The sequence below is a fragment of the Bacillus rossius genome, chromosome 5 (assembly GCF_032445375.1).
Source record: "Bacillus rossius redtenbacheri isolate Brsri chromosome 5, Brsri_v3, whole genome shotgun sequence".
Taxonomy (NCBI): Eukaryota; Metazoa; Arthropoda; class Insecta; order Phasmatodea; family Bacillidae; genus Bacillus; species Bacillus rossius.
Window position 1 is genome coordinate 49234214 of NC_086333.1, and position 22511 is coordinate 49256724.

The following is a 22511-nucleotide window of genomic DNA, read 5'->3' on the forward strand; positions in this document are numbered from 1 at the left end:
AGAAGATTATTTGTAAGTGACAAGTAGTGGTAATAAATAAAACTGTGTGTGTGAAATAAAATCTATTAATTGGGCTATCCTTTACGAACCCGCAGGTAAATCGTAAAAATATCAAGAAATTCTGCAAACAGATTCTTCAAACAGGCTATCAAAACAAAATAAAAAATAGTCTTATGTTTTTTAGGAGAAATGATTCACTGTATCAAGTCTCCCTGATTCGGGTGTATCAACTCTCCCCTGTTGTGCCTTATACAAGAAACAAAATCTCTTGCACTCGTACAGGTTAGAATCAAACTAATAAAAGCAATTATGGTTCACTGAGTGTATATATTCTTTGAATTTAAAAGTTTTATGACAGGCTTTCATTGTATTAACTTTTATAGAAAAGAATTCAGTAGGCTTGAAAAAAAAACTTACATTGGAAGAAACACTGTGAGCTTCTTTCTTCGTGTACTATTCAAGCTGCCATCTTGATTTACCTGTGTGTTTTTTTATTAGAACCCAACATATAATTCACAACTTATCATTGGTACCAACATTGATAATTACTTGAAATTTTTTTATTGTATCAACTCTCCCTGTGTATCAACTCTCCCCTACCTCCCCTACAGAGGGAGGGATGGGGGCTGCTCTGACGCCCCAACTCAGCCTAACCGTACGGATTGGAGTTGCCGGTTTTATCTGCGGCTAAGGTAGATTCAATGCGTCTAGTTATTTAATTTTTTTTGTTGTATTGTTTTTACTGTCAGTGTATTTTCCATCCGTATATTTTTACACTGCATTCAATTATATATGTTTGTACTTGTTCGGGTTGTTTTGGCCACTACAGGTACGTGGCACTCTTGGGTTGCGTGTGTTGGCCAATTGCGGATGTGCATACCTGTTGCGGATTCTCCTTACATAGTGCTTGCCTACTCTTGGTACAAACGCGTGGGAGTGTGCATTTATTTGCAGTGACCATTGTGTCCTTGTCAGTATGTGGTGTGGCCACCTTTAACGACATTGGCTGTTGGTGGGCATGTGACAAATACTTATAAATAAATAAATAAATTAATTAAATGGTAGGATGAGTACTTTTATTTCTAGGCCATTATAAATTTTCAGAGCACTTAATGGGAATTCACATTAATTCAAATAATAACTAACTCATTACCAAAGCAGTAAAACATTATATAACTTTCTGGGATATTTGGATACTAACATTTCTGCAAGTAAGGGGAAACCGTAGGCTTTTTGCATTAACTCAATTTGTGAGATCACAAACTGACTAAGTCAAACTGAATTGGAAGAGACACATTTCATAACAAAGGGCACAAAAAGATAAGTCTTTAAGGGATCAAGAGTGAAGCAAACACGGGCAATTCACAACTAATTCGAACACAGTCAAGACAAATGCTTTGTGTTGGAATATCTTTGTATTATTCTATTTATCATAAGAATGTATATTTCCACGCAGTTGGTATATTATTCTGTTCTATTGTTTGTTTAGTAGAGAAGTTAACATTTTGAATGTTGGTAGTTGTAAAAAGGGAAGTAATAAAAATTTTCTGTCTGAAATGTGTTTTGTGACTAATAAACAAAAGTCGTTTTATTTCTCTCTTTTCTTTACTTTTGCTCTGATGTTTAATATAGTGGAGAAGAAAAATACTAACACCTTGAGCTGCCTTGAGCTAGCCTGTGGCTGCACGTAGACCATCACACAACTTGTCTCAAATTTAACAGTTCTCATAAGTAGTACTGTCACTTCTTTGTTCTGTTTACAGTGCTCATAAACATCAAAGCTGTTTCCATGTATAAAGTATGTGTACTTTAGCGATCCGGCCTTAACCAAACGATATTCAAATTTCAAGGCTTCATTCAGTGAGAACTTAGCTGTGAAAGGATATCCAAATACTTGCCTGTATCAAAAACAAAATAAACCAAATTTCGGTGGTAACATTTTTGGCGTGAAAGTTTTGCACACATTCAAGTTAATCATTTGAAAGTAACGTACATTAAAGGGAGTAGACAGCAGTTGTCTGTCTAAGCAACATCCTATCGTTGAATTTTTCCTAAATGACAGCGCCACAAACCCCTCGAGGGCCAAAGAGGACACGAGTGACGCGTCCTTTCACTGCGTTCTGTAAGAATCCTTGTCGGAAGGTCGACCAAAATGGCATACATCCTTAAGAGTTGAAACTTTTAGAGGAACCTTTAACCTAAGGTGTCCTTCAAAGTAGTATTCGGAAACTGCGAATGTGTTGCTTTGAAAGCGACGGGAAATGGCCAACCACTGGTGCTACCAAGGACGTATCCAAGTCAAAACTGGAGAGGGTGGGGGGAATTTTTCGTAATTCAAACTCTCTCATGGGAGAGAAGGGTCCACGGTGACATTCAAAGAAAAAAATAACAAAAAAAATTATTTAAAAAGAAAAAAAATTTTTTTCACCAATAGAGTTACTAAATCACGTTTTAATAGACAATAACAAAAGGAAGAACACTATATTTCCACTTCGGAACGGGAAGCAAAATTTCCCTCGCCTTAATACACCCTTGGTTACTGTCACGGCTGTTATGTTGGGCTGTTGGCGCTACCAACAACTTGTTGTAAGCAGGCCACCTTGCACGTGGCCTGCAGATAACGTGTAAGTGAATTCAGCGCGAACTTGGACAGATAATACAATGTCGGACGATTCGAAAGTCTGCATCCAACCTACCGAGACAGTCGTCTTGTCTCCAAAAATGGAATGTCGCTGGCACGGATCATGGACGCGACAGTTTGTGTAACGGACTCAGACTGTGGATTAAGGGGGATATATCATATATCCTCATGTAAAAAGATTAGCAAAATATCGTTGAATGCAGTATGTTATTTTGGGTGATGATGCAAAGTGAGCTGTTACAACACCTGCAGATTTCAAACCTTGTGAGAAGCCGTGTCACCTACAGCTACTTCTGTGTGTCAGTATGTGTGTCAATAGTAAGTTTTTTTTAAATACAAGTGTTCAAATCTTATTTTACATCCTCCCCTCCCCACTAAATCATTAAAAAAAGGTTCCTCGTATCCATTGGCGTAGCTGTGTTCATAAAGTTGGAGGGGGGGGGGGGACAAATAATGATTTTGATGTCATGTAAACCCATTCCCCTCTTACTAAGACCGGGGGGAGGGGGGGGGATCCGGGGGTCCCCCACAGGAATATTCCGATTTTGAAAATTGCAAAATAGCGCTTTTTAAGCAGTTTTTGTATCTAACCATTGGATACATCGATGTTAAAATTGTTATTGTTTCCTTAAGATAAAATTTTATGAGTGAAGAAATTACAAATAAAGTTGGGCAGAATAATATTATAAAATAAAAATATTACGGACTAGAAAATTGGGGGGGGGGGGGGGACAGTCTCCTCCACCCAAAAAGTTCAGGGGGACACGTCCCCCCTGTCCCTACGCCCCTGCCTGTATCGGCCGTAGCTCCTGAAGAGGCGCGGACCTCACCTCTCTCCTCGACGGAGGGCGCCACGGGCGTGGTAGCGTCCTCATCCTCCGGCTCGCCCTGCTGCTGCTGCTCTTGTTGCTGTTGCTCCTCGCTGCCGCGGCGCGCGCTCTTGTCGGGCACGTGCAGCACCTGGCCGGGGAACACCAGCCGCGTCGTCAGGCGGTTCAGCTTCGTCAGCTCGGAGGGCGTCGTGTCGAAGCGCGCCGCCACCGACATCAGCGTGTCCGAGGGCTCCACCTGCGAACAACAGACGTCCACTCTTTGCATCTCGGCGACAACCAGGTCTGTTCATGGAACCCGGATAAGCGCGACGCTAGTTGCTAGTGCTTCTAGTACGGTCTCACCCAGGGCAGCAACTAAGAGTCTCTGGCACCCGGGGCATGAATGGATTCATGCGCCCCCCCACGGAAAAAAGGTGCTATTTATCATTTTCCATACCTACATGTAACATTTTCTGTGCTACTGTTACTTCCATGCAAAAACTTTTTATACCAGTAACCAGTTGTAGTAGGAATTACAATGCAAGAGATTTCGGCGCCCCCACAGCTTTGCGCACGGGGCGTATGCCCTGCTAGCCCCCCCCCCCCCCCCGCCACCCGGCGCAGTTTAGGCCCTGGTCTCACCTCCAAGCGCAGTCGTGCATGGGGCAACTATGAGATCTGTGCGGTAACGATAACATTACATGGCGGATAAATGAAGTTAAAGGTGTATTGCGAGTCCTTTTGAGTGCTTTCAAGAATCTCCAACGGATGTTTCATGCCTAAAAAGTATTCCGAAAACACGCGTTTTACCAGTTTCACTCTTCCAAAAATACAATTTAAAAAAATAAATACGGAAACGATTCAACTCGTCCGACCTCAGCGCATTCTTTTTTTTTTTTTTTTCCCGTAGATACCACTCGGACATCTTGGAACGGTTTTCAAATCGCGTGGGTTTTTTTCTGAATCTCTGCACACCGTGTGCGTTCCCGGATAGGCGGTGCCCTTTAGCTGTAACATCTCCTTTAGCACTAAGCGAAAGTTTGGTTTAGTTTGCAAAATGCTTGCGTACGCTAGCCGATTTTTTTTTTTTTTTTTTTTAAAAAGGGGGGGTGGTTGTCTGTTTAGTGGGTTTACGGACGATAATTTTACGTGATAACGTCATAAGAAAACATTGATGAAAAAAGCTTACTTTTTAATTTTCAATTATTTACAGTTCTTGCACATTTAATTTAAATAATTTGTTTAAATATAATCACGAACAATTAGTTGAAAACGACCGCCTTAACATGTTTGATATTATAGAAGATTTTCTCGCACAGTGGTTGGCCCGTTCTTGCACACTCAGCTCAGGCGGAACGCGACAATGAGTCATACTTTTTCGTGCGTGCAGCCGGCGTTCATCGATTTATAAGACGTTATCACGTCAGAAATATCTGAATAAATCAATTTACTGTAAATGATTTTGCTGGCTCAACAAAATTGTGTCATTTATCGGTTGTGCTTGGTTTGGTGCACGAAATTAGATTTGTTTAATACCAGTTTTAGTTTCGCAAACAAAATCTAACAAGAAACCCGTCCCGGCTTTGCGTCATTTAGATTTAATAAGTTCTTAGTATCAAGTTCTCATGAGTGTCCGACATTTACAAGAATTATACACCTACTAACACGTACTGCACGTTAACTAAAGAATTTATCTGTAAACAATGTTGACAGATTTCTTTTTTTATTTTCATGAGCCAACATAAACATCTTTGTTTAGAAGTCACGCGAAAGGACTACATATAAGTTAGCTGTACATGTGAAAAGCACTCAACCCTCAAATTTATTCTTGCAACATTGAATGTTTGACCCTGCGCTTTATTGATATAATAAATAATTGTAAATAATGTACATTGTATAAATAAATTGTATAATAAGTATCAAATTATAAGTATTAAAATTACAATATAGGTTTTAAATGAAAAATATTTTCCGTAAAAAACAATTTAATAGCATCAGAAAAAGGATGGAACAGACATAACAAATATTTAATATTTAGAAAGATGAAAATGATTACTGTGATGCATCCTTAGAAGATAGACATATGCAACATCGGACTTTTCTGCAAGCCTTTTAATGACTTACAATCCTGTAGTACATTAATTTGATTGATCAGTCATGTATAAGTCAGCGTAATCCATGTAAGCGCCCTTAAAGATCCATTTTGTGACATGATTACGAAACATCCGAGAGTTCTCTATTATCTTTAAATTTAGTATGAAAAAGTCTAATTGACGGTGAAAACCGCATCGAAATTCATTGTGTAATTTAAAAGGGAACAGACAGAGGTAGCGATTTTGTTTAATACTATTTAGAGATTTTTTTTTTTTTTTTTTTTTAAAAAAAGCTTGGTTGGTTCAACTCAGCTGTAAGTTTCAACCGAAATTGTGGACTTATTCGAAAAACTATCAATCTTAACCTTGTTTTCCTTACGTAGTGTAGCTCAAATGAAATTTTTAGTTCTACGTTATTTTCATCAATGGACCATTTACTTTTTAAAAATACATACGTCCTCAAATTTGGTTGAAGACATCAGTATGCCATAGCAAGCGTTATCGAGCCTCCTGAAAAAAATTGGATTATTCGAATTAGCCAGCCTGGTAAAGAAACAGCGGTGATGCAGATGAAGTACCGTCTGAAATTTTATTTGTAATTTAATTTCAGTATCTTTTTTGCGTTGATTGCATCGAAGTTCCGCTTCTGATCAAAAGAAACGAAGGTATGTACATCCATGGAGTTAGGGTTGTCAGGAGACTGCATGCTGTGACGTAGTTGAAGTCACTTTTTTTTTACCTCGCCATCGCCATATTGTATCGCCCGAAACATTGCGGGAATGGTACTTGATCACGTCTGATGATGGTTAGTTAAATATGAATTAGAATCTCGGTCGTTAAACAGTCATTTCCATAAAATACAGTCTCTTAAAACCTTTTTCCACAATGCAAACACTTCACTTCAGACAATGTGACGGGCGTCTAACCAACATGGCACAGACAATGAGCTGGAAAAAAAAAAAACAACGGCTTTACCCGGCTACCATGTTATTATGTAGATGTGTACACCCCTTTATACACACACACACACACACACCCTCGATTGTTTTCAGTTTCATTATGCCGTATATGTGCACTCAGGTTGTAATAATAAAAAAGAACCTGACTCAGCATATTCGGTAATAAGCAATAGTTAGAATATTTCTGTCAATAATTCACTTTCGATAAACAATTAAGTTCCAACATGTACCTCCCTGTGATCCATCAATGTTCTGTATAATCTGAAATTGCTTGGCTTATTGGTCGCTAGGCGTAGAAGACGAAGATTTCATCGACGTTTTGGTCGACATTGCAGTCGCCATCTTCAGAGCAGCAGTAACCTAATATATCGACCAAAACGTCAGTGAACTTTTCGCCTTCGACGCCGCTAGAACCCACGAGCTAAGCAACTACAGACATGGCCGCGAAGACCTGCGATCCTTGTGTATAGTCCGTTGTTATTATGAACCTAAAACAATAATAACTCAAATGTATTTGCAGTTTTTAGCACAAAAAAAACACGCACTGTGAATACATATGATTTTAGTAATTATATATATTTTTGTTATCGACTTAAAAATAGTTTGAATTATTATTGCTTAATACTGAATTATTTTTTTATTGAATTTATATATTACTGAATATTTTTCTGTTTGTTCGAGTATCGCGCACATATTAATGGGCCGATTTAGATGCAACATTTGTGTTTAAAACCTTATGATTAGACTTAAAAAGTGGTGTATATTTTATCTCGCTACGATGACGGGATACGGAGACATAACAAATAAGACCATATTTTGTCACAACCTTTTGCAACCAATACAAGGTGAGCTCTCATACCAACACCTACTTCTACCAATACTATATAACAGATACATAAATTTATTTATTTTATCACAATAAGTATTTCAAGATTGAAGGTAACTTTTTGTTACATGATGTGATAATTAAAGAAAAAAAATCACCGTGCGACTATTCGCACGTGGACACACACTAGTGAATGTTGTAAAGGGAAGGTTCTCGCGTCCATGTCACCAGACACTCGCGTGTGGTATGCTATCTGGCGCCCCGCACAGCAGTAGTGATAAGTCGCCGCCACAGAGATAGCTGCTTCCCAGCTGTGTTAGTGCGGCAGCCGACAGCCTTTCCCCTGTCTAACGGCTTTGAATATATATACTGTATAGAAGTCGCGAGTGGATAGAATTTACTCAACGTTTTTCAGGAGCGTATGATGAGCAGCTTGGGAACTTCACCGCTGCAGGGCGCTGCCGTAACATCCTGTATAGTCTTAGGTTGTTATTAACACGTTAGAGCGCAGCACTGTCGCCCGCTGTCATTCCACCGCACCCCCCACCCAACATTCACTGCAGCTCAAGGTCCTTCAACGGGAGTTTGTGCGTCACAAAACTGTAAGGATAAGAGGTGGGGTAAAGGGTGGGTGGAGGACAACGCATGTTTGAGGGAGGGTGGGGAAGGGGTGTTTGAAGAGTTCGACACTTGTCCGCTAGGGACCACCACAAGTCGATGCCCTAGAGATGGTGGCGATTGCGGCGGTGAATTAACCAACTACCTCAAACCGTATTAGAAATTTTAACCTGGGATGGCGACTTCTATACAGTATATATATTCAAAGCTAACGGCGAGCTCTGTATGCCCGCCTAGTCAGGAGTGTGTCTGCGTCAGTGAGGCGGGATGACAAGCCCGAAACTCGCTTGTGCTTCTAGCACGGTATCGTCTCTACGCGCAAGGCTATAAACAGGCGCTCAGTCATCTCGTCGTGCATAGGATAACTGTGAAATTTGAGCGGTGACCGTAACGTATGGCGGAAAAATTACGATAAAGGTGTAATGCAAGTCCCTCAAGTGCTTTCAAGAATCTGTACCGGTTGTTTTAGGCCTAAAAATTACTCTGAAATGGCGATTTGGATATATAAGGAAAGTGAGCGATATAGGGAGAGATATGAGTAAATATAGAAATCTAGATATGTTTTGTATGTGTGTACATACTTAAAACTAATTACATAAAATTTAATGAGGCATTGCAACGCATGCCGGATATTAGTTGTAAGTAATAATTTTTAATTTCACATAAAAGATAAAACGAACTAATTTTTAGCTGTTGTTTCGTAGTAAGGGGGAGGGGGAAATTAACTAATTGACTTCGGTATATTCGGGAGCAAAAAAAAATTGACCGTTCACGTTCGCAACATGTTATTGTTTTCCCCCCTGTCGGACGTTAAGGAATGTCGAATAAGCCAGGCTAGGTAATGTATTTTCCAACAGTGAAAAAACATCTGCCTTGGCCGGTAATCGAACCGCGGTCTTCAAGTATAAGCACCAGCCAAGAGAAACTACTACTTTCTTCATTCGCCTCCCGGTAAGGCAATACGAATTCAACTCCCGGCAGTGGTGAGCCAGGATTTTCCGCAAGTGAGAGATGTAGCAGACAATTTGGAAGAGGGGAATCTCCCCCTTCCAAACTACGTAAGAGGGGAATCTCCCTCTTCCAAACTATGTAAGAGGGGAATCTCCCATTTCCAAACTATGTAAGAGGGGAATCTCCCATTTCCAAACTATGTAAGAGGGGAATCTCCCCCTTCCAAACTATGTAAGAGGTAATATCCCCCTTCCAAACTACGTAAGAGGGGAATCTCCCTCTTCCAAACTATGTAAGAGGGGAATCTCCCATTTCCAAACTATGTAAGAGGGGAATCTCCCCCTTCCAAACTATGTAAGAGGTAATATCCCCCTTCCAAACTACGTAAGAGGGGAATCTCCCTCTTCCAAACTATGTAAGAGGGGAATATCCCATTTCCAAACTATGTAAGAGGGGAATCACCCCATTCCCCTCCATGTAAGGGAAGCACCCCTTTTCCCCTCATGTAAACAGGGAATCACCCCCTTCCTCCCCATGTAAGAAGGGAATCACTCCCCCCCCTTTCCAAACTATGTTAAGAGGGGACTATGTAAGCGGGTAATATCCCCACCCACCATCCTTAACGTGGACTCGCCCTTGCGGTAGTTGTTGGCCATTGGAATCCAGTACTGTGCAGCCTCGTCCCGCGCCAAACACCTCGATATCCATTCTGCGGCTCTTCGCGACTTCCCCGATCGAAGAGTGACGCGCCCTCCACAGCTCGAGTCCACCGCCCCTCTCGGCAGCGGAAGCGATCCCCGACATCCGACCACTTCCTCGGATCCCCTCCACAACACCTGCTCCTTTCCTGTCGGGTGTTCATCGCGCCGGCCCCGCGCGGAAATGAGAACGGCGCGCGGTCGAACGTCTATCAGCAGCTGAGCGCTCGTGGCGGAAGACATTGGAAGTAGGAATTCGAAGGGCGAGGATGGTGTTTTCTTGTAGCAAAGGTTCTCAGAGGTAAAGCTACAGGCTATAGACGACGCGGAATTCGAAAGGCGAGGATGGTGTTCTCTTGTAGCAAAGGTTCTCAGAGGTAAAGCGGAATTCGAAGGGCGAGGATGGTGTTTTCTTGTAGCAAAGGTTCTCAAAGGTAAAGCTACAGGCTATAGACGACGCCGAATTCGAAGGGCGAGGATGGTGTTCTCTTGTAGCAAAGGTTCTTGGAGGTAAAGCTATAGGCTTGCACGGCGGTTTGCACACGGGTCGCAACCCCCTCAGCATCGGACTCGCCATAGAGTAAACACGCATACAATACTAGTACACACTTCCGGGCACCATTAAGGTACATGGGGAATCGACAGATCTTAAAATACTATACGTAGGCAATTGTCTAGGTATCCTTCTTTCTGCCACCGTTGTTCTGTCAACAGTGTTTGTGAACAAGTTCATGCGGTGTTCAGAGTTTTAAAAATTGTGAGCTGTCCTTCAGTACCCGCCATGGATGTGTATAAACACCTAACCTCGGTAAAGAGAAAATGTATGTGTCCTCTTGTTGCAAATAAACTTATAATACAAAACTCGGACACGAAATACAACGTTAAACTCTTTAAAAAACTGCCGAGCGTAGTAAATATATAATCAAATTGTGTTTTCAACTACATTTTTGGACGCGAATCACACGCAGTTTCCGCACCCGCCGCTAGAATTCGCTGCCTGAGCAGCTACGTCAAATATAAGAAATTTTATTTGCAGAGCAAAATTTATGTGTGTGTGTGTGTGCGTGTGGCGGATGGAGCCAACCAAAGTTCACAAAGCCAAAGGGAAACCAAATAATGTACTGTTTAATGAATTTTTACAAAACGAACAGTATTTTAATAAAATTCCTTGTCGAAAAACAGGTCCAAAGCCTGTGTTTAGTATCTTTTAAGTTAAAGATAAAGGCGAAAAGAAGAACTTAAAAGATACTAAACACAGGCTTTGGACCTGTTTTTCGACAAGGAATTTTATTAAAATACTGTTCGTTTTGTAAAAATTCATTAAACAGTACATAATTTGGTTTCCCTTTGGCTTTGTGAACTTTGGTTGGTTCCATCCTCCACAGATGGCAGCACCGTGGTTACACATTTCCGTTCCACGTGACATCCGTTCCGTTCACGAAATTACTCCTACCAAATGCCATATACCGAAAGCTAATATGTTTTAAAAGAAAACCTTATACAACATTAAGAAGCACTTGCAAATTGCATGTGCAAAACATTACTTGCTGCCGGGTAAAAAACAAAAGAATTTAAAATCCACTCAACAATATTTTTGCTACGCGATTAAAAATACATGTTTAGCGAGGGTTTTTATAACATCCAAAGTAAATTTTAAGGACATTTACAGGCCCTTACAGCAATAGAAACCAAATTAAGGGACTTTTTATCTAAGAAACTTAAGTAACTTAGGCGTACGAACCCTGTCTGCACGTGACAATTGAGAAATGAACACAATTGACAAGACAATAGTTTTCCATACTTTGGCCAATTCAGGCCCCGCCTACCCGAGTACACACACGGTACGCAGATTTTTACACAAAAACGCGATTTGAAAACTGCTCATATTCATGAATGTTATTAGTTTACAAAAAAAAAAATCAAGGATACGCTATCGGTGGATAAGTACTTCTGTTTATGTATTTAGTTTTTAAACTGTATTTACATATAAGTGAAAAAGGCCCAAACGCGTTTTTTTTTTTTTTTTAAATAAATTTTAGACGTGAAATATCCGGTACAGATTCTTGAAAACACTTAAGGCACTTGCAATACTCAATTATCTTAACTTCTCCGCCATATATTGTTATGGTTACCGCTCAAAATTCATAGTTGTCCTATGCACGACAAAAAGACTGCGCCAGTTCAGAGCCTTGCGCTTAGAGGCGATACAGACGTAGAAGCACCATAGAGGTTCGCACTTATATATCGCTTGAAAACACAACACCGGACTAGGCGGTATACTAAAAAATATATATCGTATCTTTCAAGTTTTTTATCATTTGTATTTTTGGCGCGTTTTAAGTCATATTTTATGATGGAATAGATGAAATAAGTTTTAAAACAGTTAACACTGGGTCGAGTCATTTCGCTAGGATGCATACAAAAAAACTTATTTTGGTACGTATCCTTGATGCCAATTTAACGGGGGAACTGTAGATGCTGTTAAATAAAAGTCTATACTGCAGAGCTTAGTTCTTACTTTACACACACAGACCTGGATTATTTTTTGTATTTTCTGCATTATGTTGTTGAAACTGATAAGACAAGCAGCTTTTATGGAAACTAGTTTTACCAGGGCTGCTACAAATTTTAAATACTGAAATAATTACTTTTCTAATTTTACTAGACTTAAAGCGAGAGTTTTTACGCACCATACGAAATACGCAGTAAAACCTTCTTTTTTTAAGAATTTTCGCAAGAAAATTCTTGGGAAATCAGTTGAAAAAATATTTTATCGTAATGTTAAAAGTCATATTTTTTACTGTTTTTAATTATTTTATTGTAATGGCACCAAGTGTAACGGCTACATTTGTAAGAGGGCATTCTTCGTTATATGCTAACACCAGTGTTTCCACTGGAAGGGAAAGAATAGGATAGGAGTTGGAATTTGATAGGGGAGGGGTTCGAGATTTTAATTGGGCTGAGAGTTTCGTGATTCTCGCACTTGACACGTTGAAGTAATGCCGTTGTTTCTGCCCTGTACGTGGACGGGTCGCTGGGTGCTCCTACGCCAGCAGAGACTCGAACACAGGACCTCGGTCGCGAGTACCCGCCGCCCGGCGCACGACCATAGGTGAGGCTTGTGGCCTGCTGGACTTAACACTCGCTATCTCTTATTATCTCTGCGTGACTACTAGTTACTAGTCTTGACATTGGCTCCAAAACGGCACCAGAAATACTTGTCAGCTCTTAAGCTCGCGCGTGACGAGGACAATGCATTGCGGTTTTCTGCAGCGGAAGGGGTAGAGGGGAGGGAAGGGGCCGAAGGCGACCTAGAAGATGCGTAGACAATCGCACACACTCCCGACGCCTTCGCGGACTAATTGCTAGATAAATCCCTTAATCTTAGGTTCTTTCACACTATTTTAGTAATACAGGTTTTGTATTGTTAGGAAGATGCTAGTAACGAGGCAGGCTTGTGTTGTGAAGCTCCTGGAAACGAGGCAGGTCAGAAAGTGGGGGGGAGGGGGGAGGTTCCAGGCTATGCTCCACCCCCCCCCCCTCCCCTCGGACATACAGCGCCCGTCACTCCGCTACATGAAAATACGATCAGCGGCGTCTCTGTTCCTCTCTGGAGTGTTCGGCACGACTCCAAAGCCACATCCGCGCGAAGTGGCGTGGCTAGGACGCCATTATTCTTGCAGCTTCCGTGTGTTAAGTCGACTGATGACGCGACACTTCTGAGGGCTACGAGACATTTCCAGGGCGGGGCTCCACATGCATGAAAGATGTCGCCGAGCTCAGGCGGGCGAGTGAGAGAGACCGGAGCGATGACAGTAGTGAAGTGAAGAGGGTGAGTGATCCCTTGGCGAGCTATAGCGGGCGAAGAGCGACGGGCGTCCGAGTGCGAAGCAGTGTGTTGAGACCGAGGAGAGCGGTAAAAGACGAACTGTAGAGAGCCACTGTCGAGCCAAGTTACGGTGGGCAGAATAAAAAAAAAAAAAAAGGAATTGACGAAGGAGTGAATAAATTAGTTCACATACATTTAGATGTAATTTAGGAAATAGTGTAATTATTAGTTAACAAATAAAACCTTATTTAATTACTTGGGCTATACTTTCCAAAGACTGTTTATCCCATTCTTAACAATTATAAATTATATACACTAAGAAAACATTTGCGGGGTCAAGTGGGACACCTCGCTACATAAAATAAGTGCTTAAAAAATAATTTGTTATATATTCAAGCGAATGGACTGTATTATTTACACTATTATATTGATGGATTTACAAAAAAAAAAATTAGACAACCAATTTCCAGAGATTCTTTTTGTAAAATAACATTTTGTTGACATGTGAGTAAAGCCAAGAGCAAATCTGTGTTCGCGCTTTTTATGACAACTACAGAAAAGTAGTAGATGACATTCGATGGTAACTGTTTAAATACATTAAATACTTGAATATACCTATATTGAGTTATAAAACCTGCGTTTTTTTAATAGAAATGTTTTTAAGACTATGTATAATCCAAATTTAACATTCATCCGGTACAATCCTGATGCGTGATATATTTAAAATATTACAGAACTAAATCTAGGGGGGAAAAATCCTTTAAAAATACAGAAAAAACTTATAAACCAGTAAAATCTCATTTGAATACACAATTCTGAGCATTTCGGTAACGTCGAGCCCGCGACGCGATAGAAATAGAAAATCTTTCTAATTGAAAAAGTCTATCGCGTCTCGAGTTTTGTCGCAGGGAATTATTTTATTCGTGCCGCACGCGTGACGCTGTTTACTTTCTCAGTTGCGTCAATCTTGCAGTACCGCTCCCCAATGGGTCGGCAACGTACGCAGTGGAACACCACGAGGATTAACAACTGGGGTGATAGGATCAAACTTGGTTCTCGGATAGAATCCGTTCCCCGAGCACATTGTTGATGTGCGACATCTTAGCTCTCGGTATACGGCATTTGGTAGACGTCATTTCGTGAATAGAACAGAAGAAAATGAACAGAAATGTTTAACAGACGGTGCTGCTACCCATGGCAGATGTCGCAAACCAAAAATATTACAAAGCAAAATGTAAACTTTAAAGTATTAATTGGTTAATGAATTTTAACTATATGGGCAGTATTTTAATAAAAATCCTTGTCGAAAATCAGGACCAAAACCGGGATTTGCATTTTTTCAAAGTGTTTTTCGATTTTATCGGAGCCGTTTCATTTAAAAGTTTAAAATTTCGGTCTGCCATTTGAATGATTCGATAGTCGACGTAGCTGCTCCGGCAGCCAATTCTAGCTTTGGGCGCGGTGAATACTTGTGATTCGCATCAAGAAATGTAGTTTAAAAACAAGATTTGCTTATGTATTTATTACGAGCGACATTTTAAACAATTCTACGTTAAATTTAGTGTCCCGAGTTTCCTATTATAGGCGTATTTACAACATGAGAACGCTTGAATTCGCTCGTTACCGAGGTTAGATGTTCCATATCTCTGGCGACTACTAAAATACTTGCTCAAAAGTTTTTTTTTTCAGGAGCTTTGCGAAAAGGATCAAGTGGTACTTTTCATCTTCCAGTGCGAGGAGCTTCGGAAACTAAATACCCAGGAGATGTGAAGCTCAACGAATCAATCACACCGATGTGGCACGTGATCCCTTCCCCCCCTTCCTTACTCCACACAACCTAACACCTCCAGACATACCCAATACCCAATCCCCTCGCCAAGGTTAGGGGTGTTGGGATTGGTTGAGGGGTGAAACAGGCAGGAGGAGAGGGGGACGGATGAACTTTCCTTTCACAGAGCTCTTGGAAATTGGTCCATCGATCAAGGCGGCGCCGCGCGCGGGCGAACGACGGAGTTCCCCGCGCCGAATACCGACAACCACCTGGTCCACCGCTGGCGGGGCCGGCGGGCTGTAAGTGATCCATCGTTCCCGGCGCTCTTCCTGGGAACCCCCGGGCGAGTTTACACGTCGAAACGAACGCTCTGCCGGGCGGCAAGCTGACCCTCGCAGTTTTACAAGTTTTTAAGCTTCGATTCCAAACAGCTCGAGATGTTTCGTAGATCAATGATGATAGTAAGGCGGGGTTCATATAAACTTCGCAAGGAACGCAACCGCGCAATCAACGCACGAAGATCACAGTCGTCCACAAAGAACACAAGTTGCAAGACGTCACCAACCCTAAAAATTAAAATTGTAGAACAGATGAAAAAAAAAAATTCTTCCCTGGGCGTCTTTTGATAATTCATATTTATCATGAGAACAAAAACAATGTCACTAATATGGTTTTAAAGTGTTATTTACTTTCAGTGTAAGAACGTTTAACAAACAAAACATGATGTATACAATAAAAACATCGTGGGATTCTATGCACTTGACGTATGCGTCTCTTAAAAGTTTTCGGAACACTACACTACAAATATAGCCGTCGGAAAAGTAAGACAATAAGTAAGAAAGTGGGAAGTTGAACTATATTTGCGTTGCATTATTGCGATTTGCGTAGTTTATGAGCCGGCAATCTATAAAGTGGTTGCTGAACATTGTGTCTTGCGTTCTTGCACGCGATCTGAAAACTGCTCAGATATACGAGTGGTGTGGGTTTACGGAAAGCTTTCCAAAATACGCTGAGGGAGGATGAGCAATTCTTTTTCCGTATTACGTTTTCAAGCTGTATTTTTTAGAAGAAAGAAAAATGTCTGAAACGCGTGTTTTCAGAATAATTTCGAGGCATGAAACGCCCGGTACAGATTCAACGCACATTCAAGAGCTTTGGATTACACATTTATCTACATTTCTCCGCCATATGTTATGGTTACCGCTAAAATCTCATAGTTGCTACGTGCACGACGAGGAGACTGCGCGACAGTCCACAGCCTTGCGCTTAGAGGCGATACAGCTCTATAAATACCAACGAGCGTCGCACTTATCACCCCGCCTCACTAACCCAGATACACTCCCGACACATGTGCAGGCCAACACCGTGTCATATTTGTTTTAAACTCTGTTTTAAGACAGACGCGGGTGCTAACAGTGTAACTACCGCAAGAAAGAGAGAACAAGTAAGTCCCCAAAATAGTGGATTTACTGACAACTGATTGTAAAAGTAATAATTCGGTTGTTTTTATTTAGACATATTTATGGAAATGAGAATTTTGTAATACCCATATTAGCAGACATGTTTTCGAGGGCCCGAAGGCCAACGCACCCGCCTACCACCCCTCCCAAATGTGCGCCCTTTAAGGGTAGATTGGGAGTCTGCTTACTGATCCGGAGAATACAGAGCTCCTTCCACTGAAACTTCCAGATCCAGGAAAACATGCCCCCTCCACCACTACAGTACGTAGTGGTTTCATAGGGACCTGTAGACCAAAATCCCCACACGGAGCTACATGCAGGTAAGGGTTTAAGACAGGTGCTTCCACAGCCCAGCGAGCCCCACATTCGCAGGACATGCTTAGCAGACTGCTACCCATTAGTCATCCAGGTCTTTCCAGTACTACGACCAACTTTTGGTCTCGTCGGCAGACTGTTCGCCATATTAGCAGACAGTGTGAGATAAAACAAAACAAAAAATCAAACGTAAGAAGGCCTAAAAAATATTAAAAGAAGTAATTAATAATGTTACGATTTACCGCGGGTTCGTAAAGGATAGCCCAATTAAAGATTTTTATCACACACACAGTTTTATTTATTTCCACTACTTATAACACTTACAATTAATCTTCTAAGATGGCAAATAATTAACTACACTTAAAGAAATGTCTATTCCCCCAGTCACTCGTTCCACACACCTCGCTGGGCCGCAACTCTGGCGCAACTCTCGCCGCAGCATCCCTCGTGGGTCTCCGCCGCAGGACACCGTCGCCACACTCCGCCGCCGGCGACGCACTTCCCCTTCGCCGAGGTTTCGCTCGACTCCTCGCTCGCCACTTCGTTCGGGACTCCGCCGCGCCCGCGACTCTATCGCCCGGAAACTCCACCGCGGGAGAACTCCCCACTCAGACTCTCCTCTCTCGAGGCCGCCGTCCTCGTTTTATCTATCAGCCGCAATTTCTGGAACTCACTAGAGCGGCCGGGGCCTGTCGCGTCACTCCGAGCCGTCCAGACGGCAGAAATCTCTCGAAAACACGTGTCGGCGGCTCGCGCAACTCCCAGCTGTCCGGTGTCAGTTACGTGTCAAAGGCAGGGCGCCGCGCGGGGAGTGGAGGGAAGGAGGGCGGAAAGCGACAATCCTTGTTATCTTCCAGGCGCGCGCGGCACATATCATATTGCGGCAGTCGCCAGCCAGCTCTGCACCTGCACATGTCCCGGCCAATGTCACGTTCGTAACAATAATATACGCTGTTGATGCACTTACATTGGCTGCTCATAAATCGCATCATATCATTTAGTCATAATCTAAAGACTGCAGTGTAGATGAGACTAGTATTTCTTCTGTATGAAACATGGCACTTAAGCTTTCTCAGTATCATTTTAAATACAATTGCTGATGAATGTCACACTTCTGGTGTGAAAACCTGTAGTTAGTTATAGGTTAGGAATTAAATTACATTCATGATTATTTAACTATTTTTTTTAGTAAACATTAAAAGCTTAAAATATTTTTTTGACAGCCATGTTCTACAATATCACCATCGTATTAGACTTTTAGATACAACAATTTTGTTTATATTTCCAAAAAAATAGTTATCGCATAAATGTTTATTTTTCATGAGATTTTTCAAAAATATTTATAATCATATGACGTAGAATCTATAATCAGTTTCCATGATACCTTTATAAAAATGATAAAGTGTACGTATAAATGCAATAATTTATGTACCGACATGATTACTGAACAAAATTCTTAACAGCTAAAAATTTAAGAAGTAACTTTTTATACTTTAGTGACTGCATTGTCCTCTAAAGCCTTAATTTACTATAGTTATTTTTTATATATATTTTGAGGAAATCACGCCTACTCTTTCACTGTCGTAGACAAGTCAGGAACGACATAAAGTAAAAAAAAAAACAAATAAAAATAACTTTATACTGAGTGACTGAATGAAAAAAAAGTTAGTATGCGGAAACCGACCAACTCTATCGTGATGGTTTCAGATACGTTTCACACTAAACAGGATGTCCTGTTATTTGCGGGTACCGACAATGTCAAAGTGGGAAAACCACACCTACAGGTGCCAACCTCTGTGCTGTAAAGGTCAGCGTACCTGAACTGTTACCCTGGGGCTATGGGTTCGAATCATTTCGAGAATAGATGTTTCTGTAATCGGCTTTAATTCGGCCCCCACCAATCCTACCGTCTACCTTGGCACATACACGGTGTGCGGAGCTTCAGAAGAAACCAAGCTATTTGAAAACGGCTCAATATATCCGAGAGATATGTTCACAAAAAGCGGATGGGTATTTCCGTTTCCTTATTTTGTTCTTAAACTGTATTTTTAAGATCTTTTTTTCTTCAGAGTAATTTTTTAGACATTAAACGGCCAGTACATATTATTTAAAGCACTCAAGGGACTTACATTACACCTTTGTATTCATTTCTTTGCCATTTGATGTTATGGTCACCAGTCAAATCTCATTGTTGGCATATGCACGACGGGAAGACTGCGTGCTAAGTCTTACAAAAAAAACCGAACATACATTGCTTTCGAGAAAAATTCACATTCCGGATCAGTCTGGATTCGACCGACACACTTTGACTGTGGGTTCATCACATTGGTTGAAGTGCTTCCCACAGCTGGTATACGCCTTTTAAGTTGGAGCTGAACTATTTTACTGCGAATAATAGAGAAAATGTTGAAGATCGTGCACTAAGGGTCTTGATAATGTAAGTACTAAACAGTACTATAATTACCGTCAAACTTGTTACTGCACTAAATGAGATTGAAATAACTGAGGATATCCTTATTTCCTTTTTGTGATGTATTTTGGGCGATGCATAGACCCGCAGCCGATGCTTGTCGGTGGAGGTGATGAAATTATCCTGAGCCATTTTTATTCACTCACCTAAAATAAACTGACGTAAAAAACATGTTACACTTGCACACTTTAAACAACTGCCGCACAAGTTGCATTTAAATTGCTAAGACAGTAGACATTCGCAAGAAATAGATGTTCTAATCTCACTTGCGAAACCATTTTTTCCAACTTTAATTATGACCGAAGTTATGCAATTACTAAATTGTACTTTCGGAAGAAAAAAAAATCTTTTGGTTGGTCACTGACTAATGGCACATTTTTGAGGGGTGGAAAAAAGAACGGTAATTGGACGAAAATTTTGTGACAACGGTTCCACAGTTTTCACCATTGATATTGTCAATCTTGATTCGACAATTCAACTACAGTGGCCCCTACAGTCACTCAGAGCAGCGACCAGGGGTGTTAGACATACCAATTTCTTGGTTTAAGTACCAAATTTGACATCTACGATGATTAACCCTTTTGTACACAAAAATTAATTTTTTTGTATTTATAATTAAAAAATTACAACATTGATTATTACTAAGCACAGTTTCATAATTAGTTATTCGTAAATTTTGAAAGTTTTTTTTAATTGATTTTCATTTATTTAGCTATTGCATGAGGTAAAAACTAGCCATGTGTTAACATAAAATAGATACTATGCTTATCGATTATTCTATATTATAAAGAGTTACATATAATGTTTCAGCGACTGATATATTATTCGTTTTCTTAAAGTAATTTCCATTATTTATGCTTGATATTGATATTTACTTTTGAAGTACGTTTTATATCGTAAGTTTTGTTTGATAATTCAAATTTTCGCACCAATAAAATATAGTAAAAATTGCCAGCATAACAATATTAGTAGGATTATTTTGTTTATAAGTGTGAAACTAATCCTTAATCCGCCTATACACTGTGCCGTATTTAGGCGGCATAGCATCGGACTGTATCTGTAAAACACAGTCTAAAGTATTCGTTCAATTGTATGAGTGTACCAGTTTTACTTGTTTGAAATACCGACTTGTAGCGACATCTGTACCAACATCACTGGGTCGCTTTCTACCATATCTCTGGCAGCGGCACTCTTTCTCCAATGCCACGCGCGCTTAGGACGTCTCCGTGCTGCCAAGGGAGTATGTGGCAAGGGGTTGTGGGAATTCGGAAATAACCTGAAGTGTTTGGAACAGCGACACACCATTGCCATTTTACCGAACATCATGATAGTTTTCTAAACATGCACACACGAGAAATATCAGTTTTGTTCTGCGCAATGAATCGCATCACTGTCCACACCGGAGGACTTTCCCGCCAACTAAAAAAAATTGACCAATCATAAATTATGTAAATATACAAATAAAAAAAGCTTTAAAGAAAAATCATGGGAAATGAAGATCCAAAAATGCAACTGCTATACTAAGGTCCGTTTGTACAGTCGTGACTTGACGCAAAGAAAAGTATTTAATACATTTCACACACTTGCGGGGTTTTTGCTTAAACTATCCCTACCCAACGTTGCAAATTATTACGCTAAGTTCAACACATAAATTAATACTACAGGTAGCTTTGATAAAACTGATATTTATGTATTCACAATTAAAAATATATAAATACTCAAACTTAAAAAAAAAAAACATACATGCTATGTGAACACTTACCGTGTATGTGATGGTGTTTTCTGGAGGAACTATTTTCCCCATTTTCTTTTCCGTGAGTTCAGACCTGCTACCGCCATCAGAGTCTGCAACAAAGCAAAAGCAACCAGCATGAATTAACTTCCACTAGTTTCGGGCATGGATAACAGTACGCAGTAAACCCGCACATAGACTTATCAAGAGTCTCAAAACAGTATTATATTGTGTGTGTAACTTCACACAGTTCCGTACGACGAATACGATGACGCAATCGAACTGCTCTGTTTTGCTAATTAACGACTTTTTTTAATGTAGTAACCAAACAACTTATATACTTCTTTATTTAAAAGGCATGCTTCCAAATATAGAATAAACACTTGAAAGTAATAAAAGAAGAACGACGAGACAGTTAGTTGGCCCAATGTGTTCGACAGTGCTGTTATTTTGTCATGACTAAATTCCTTCTAAGGAATTCTTAATTTTTTTTTTTTTTTTTTTTTTTTAGTTTTACTGTGTTTGTCTGTGCTGACGTCGACGTGTTGACCATAATACCTGTTTAGTCTCATGTTCGGGTCCATCTGATCGCTGTGTTGTACACTGTTTCTTATTTTTGCATTTCTGAATTTTTTTTTTCCATGACAAACAGTGCTAAACTGCAAATTGCGTTATGTTCCAATTAAATCTAAATTTCCCAAAGCAGGAATCATTTTAAGATCGTAATGCTAACCTTGTTTTCAACACAGCACATAACTTTTATGTGTGAATCCAGCGTAGTTTCAACGAAGACCGAGTTATCTGAAATACTAATAACTCTTGAGCGTTTTTTTGGTGCAATCTTCGTTGAAAAGTCCGGGATATGTACGGTAATTTACAACAGCGCAAGCTAGCGTATTTCTTTTTTCTCGTTGATTGGAAGAGTTCCGTAACTATGTACAGCCACTTCCATCCCCCCCCCCCCCCCAAACACAAAAGAAAAGAAAAAAATGTAATATTCTAAATTCCTTCATTTGGAATTTTAATCCCAATTGAAACTAATGGTAGTCACTATTGAGAGATAGTGTGTGTGTGTGTGTGACAGTTTACTAGTGTCATAAAACATTTTCCCTTTATTTGGAAAACTACGTAACTCCAAAAATTCCGTAGCATTTGGCGTGCGGCTACACATAGTGGTTGAAAAATGACTGTAGAACTTATGATGGCACTGGGAGGTGGGAATGAAAGCGCGAAATCTTTGGCAACGTCGTAGCAGGCCTGCTTGTTACCTCGTTTGATAGAAAATCCTGTAAAAAGGAGAAAGTAAATATAGTGCGCGAATTCAACGATCTGGCAC

The 22511-nt window shown here is 40.5% G+C and overlaps 1 protein-coding gene across 7 annotated transcripts in view; it reads right to left on the reverse strand.

The window, feature by feature from the left end:
- LOC134531781 (nuclear receptor coactivator 7) overlaps positions 1-22511 on the reverse strand; it is a 667626-nt gene that overhangs the window by 175687 nt on the left and 469428 nt on the right. For all 7 annotated transcript variants that reach the window (XM_063367692.1, XM_063367693.1, XM_063367694.1 and 4 more), the window contains 2 exons: positions 21206-21288; positions 3472-3709 (listed from right to left, as the gene is read on the reverse strand). In XM_063367692.1, the coding sequence (XP_063223762.1) occupies positions 3472-3709; positions 21206-21288 (321 nt within the window). The remainder of the gene's footprint in view (positions 1-3471; positions 3710-21205; positions 21289-22511) is intronic.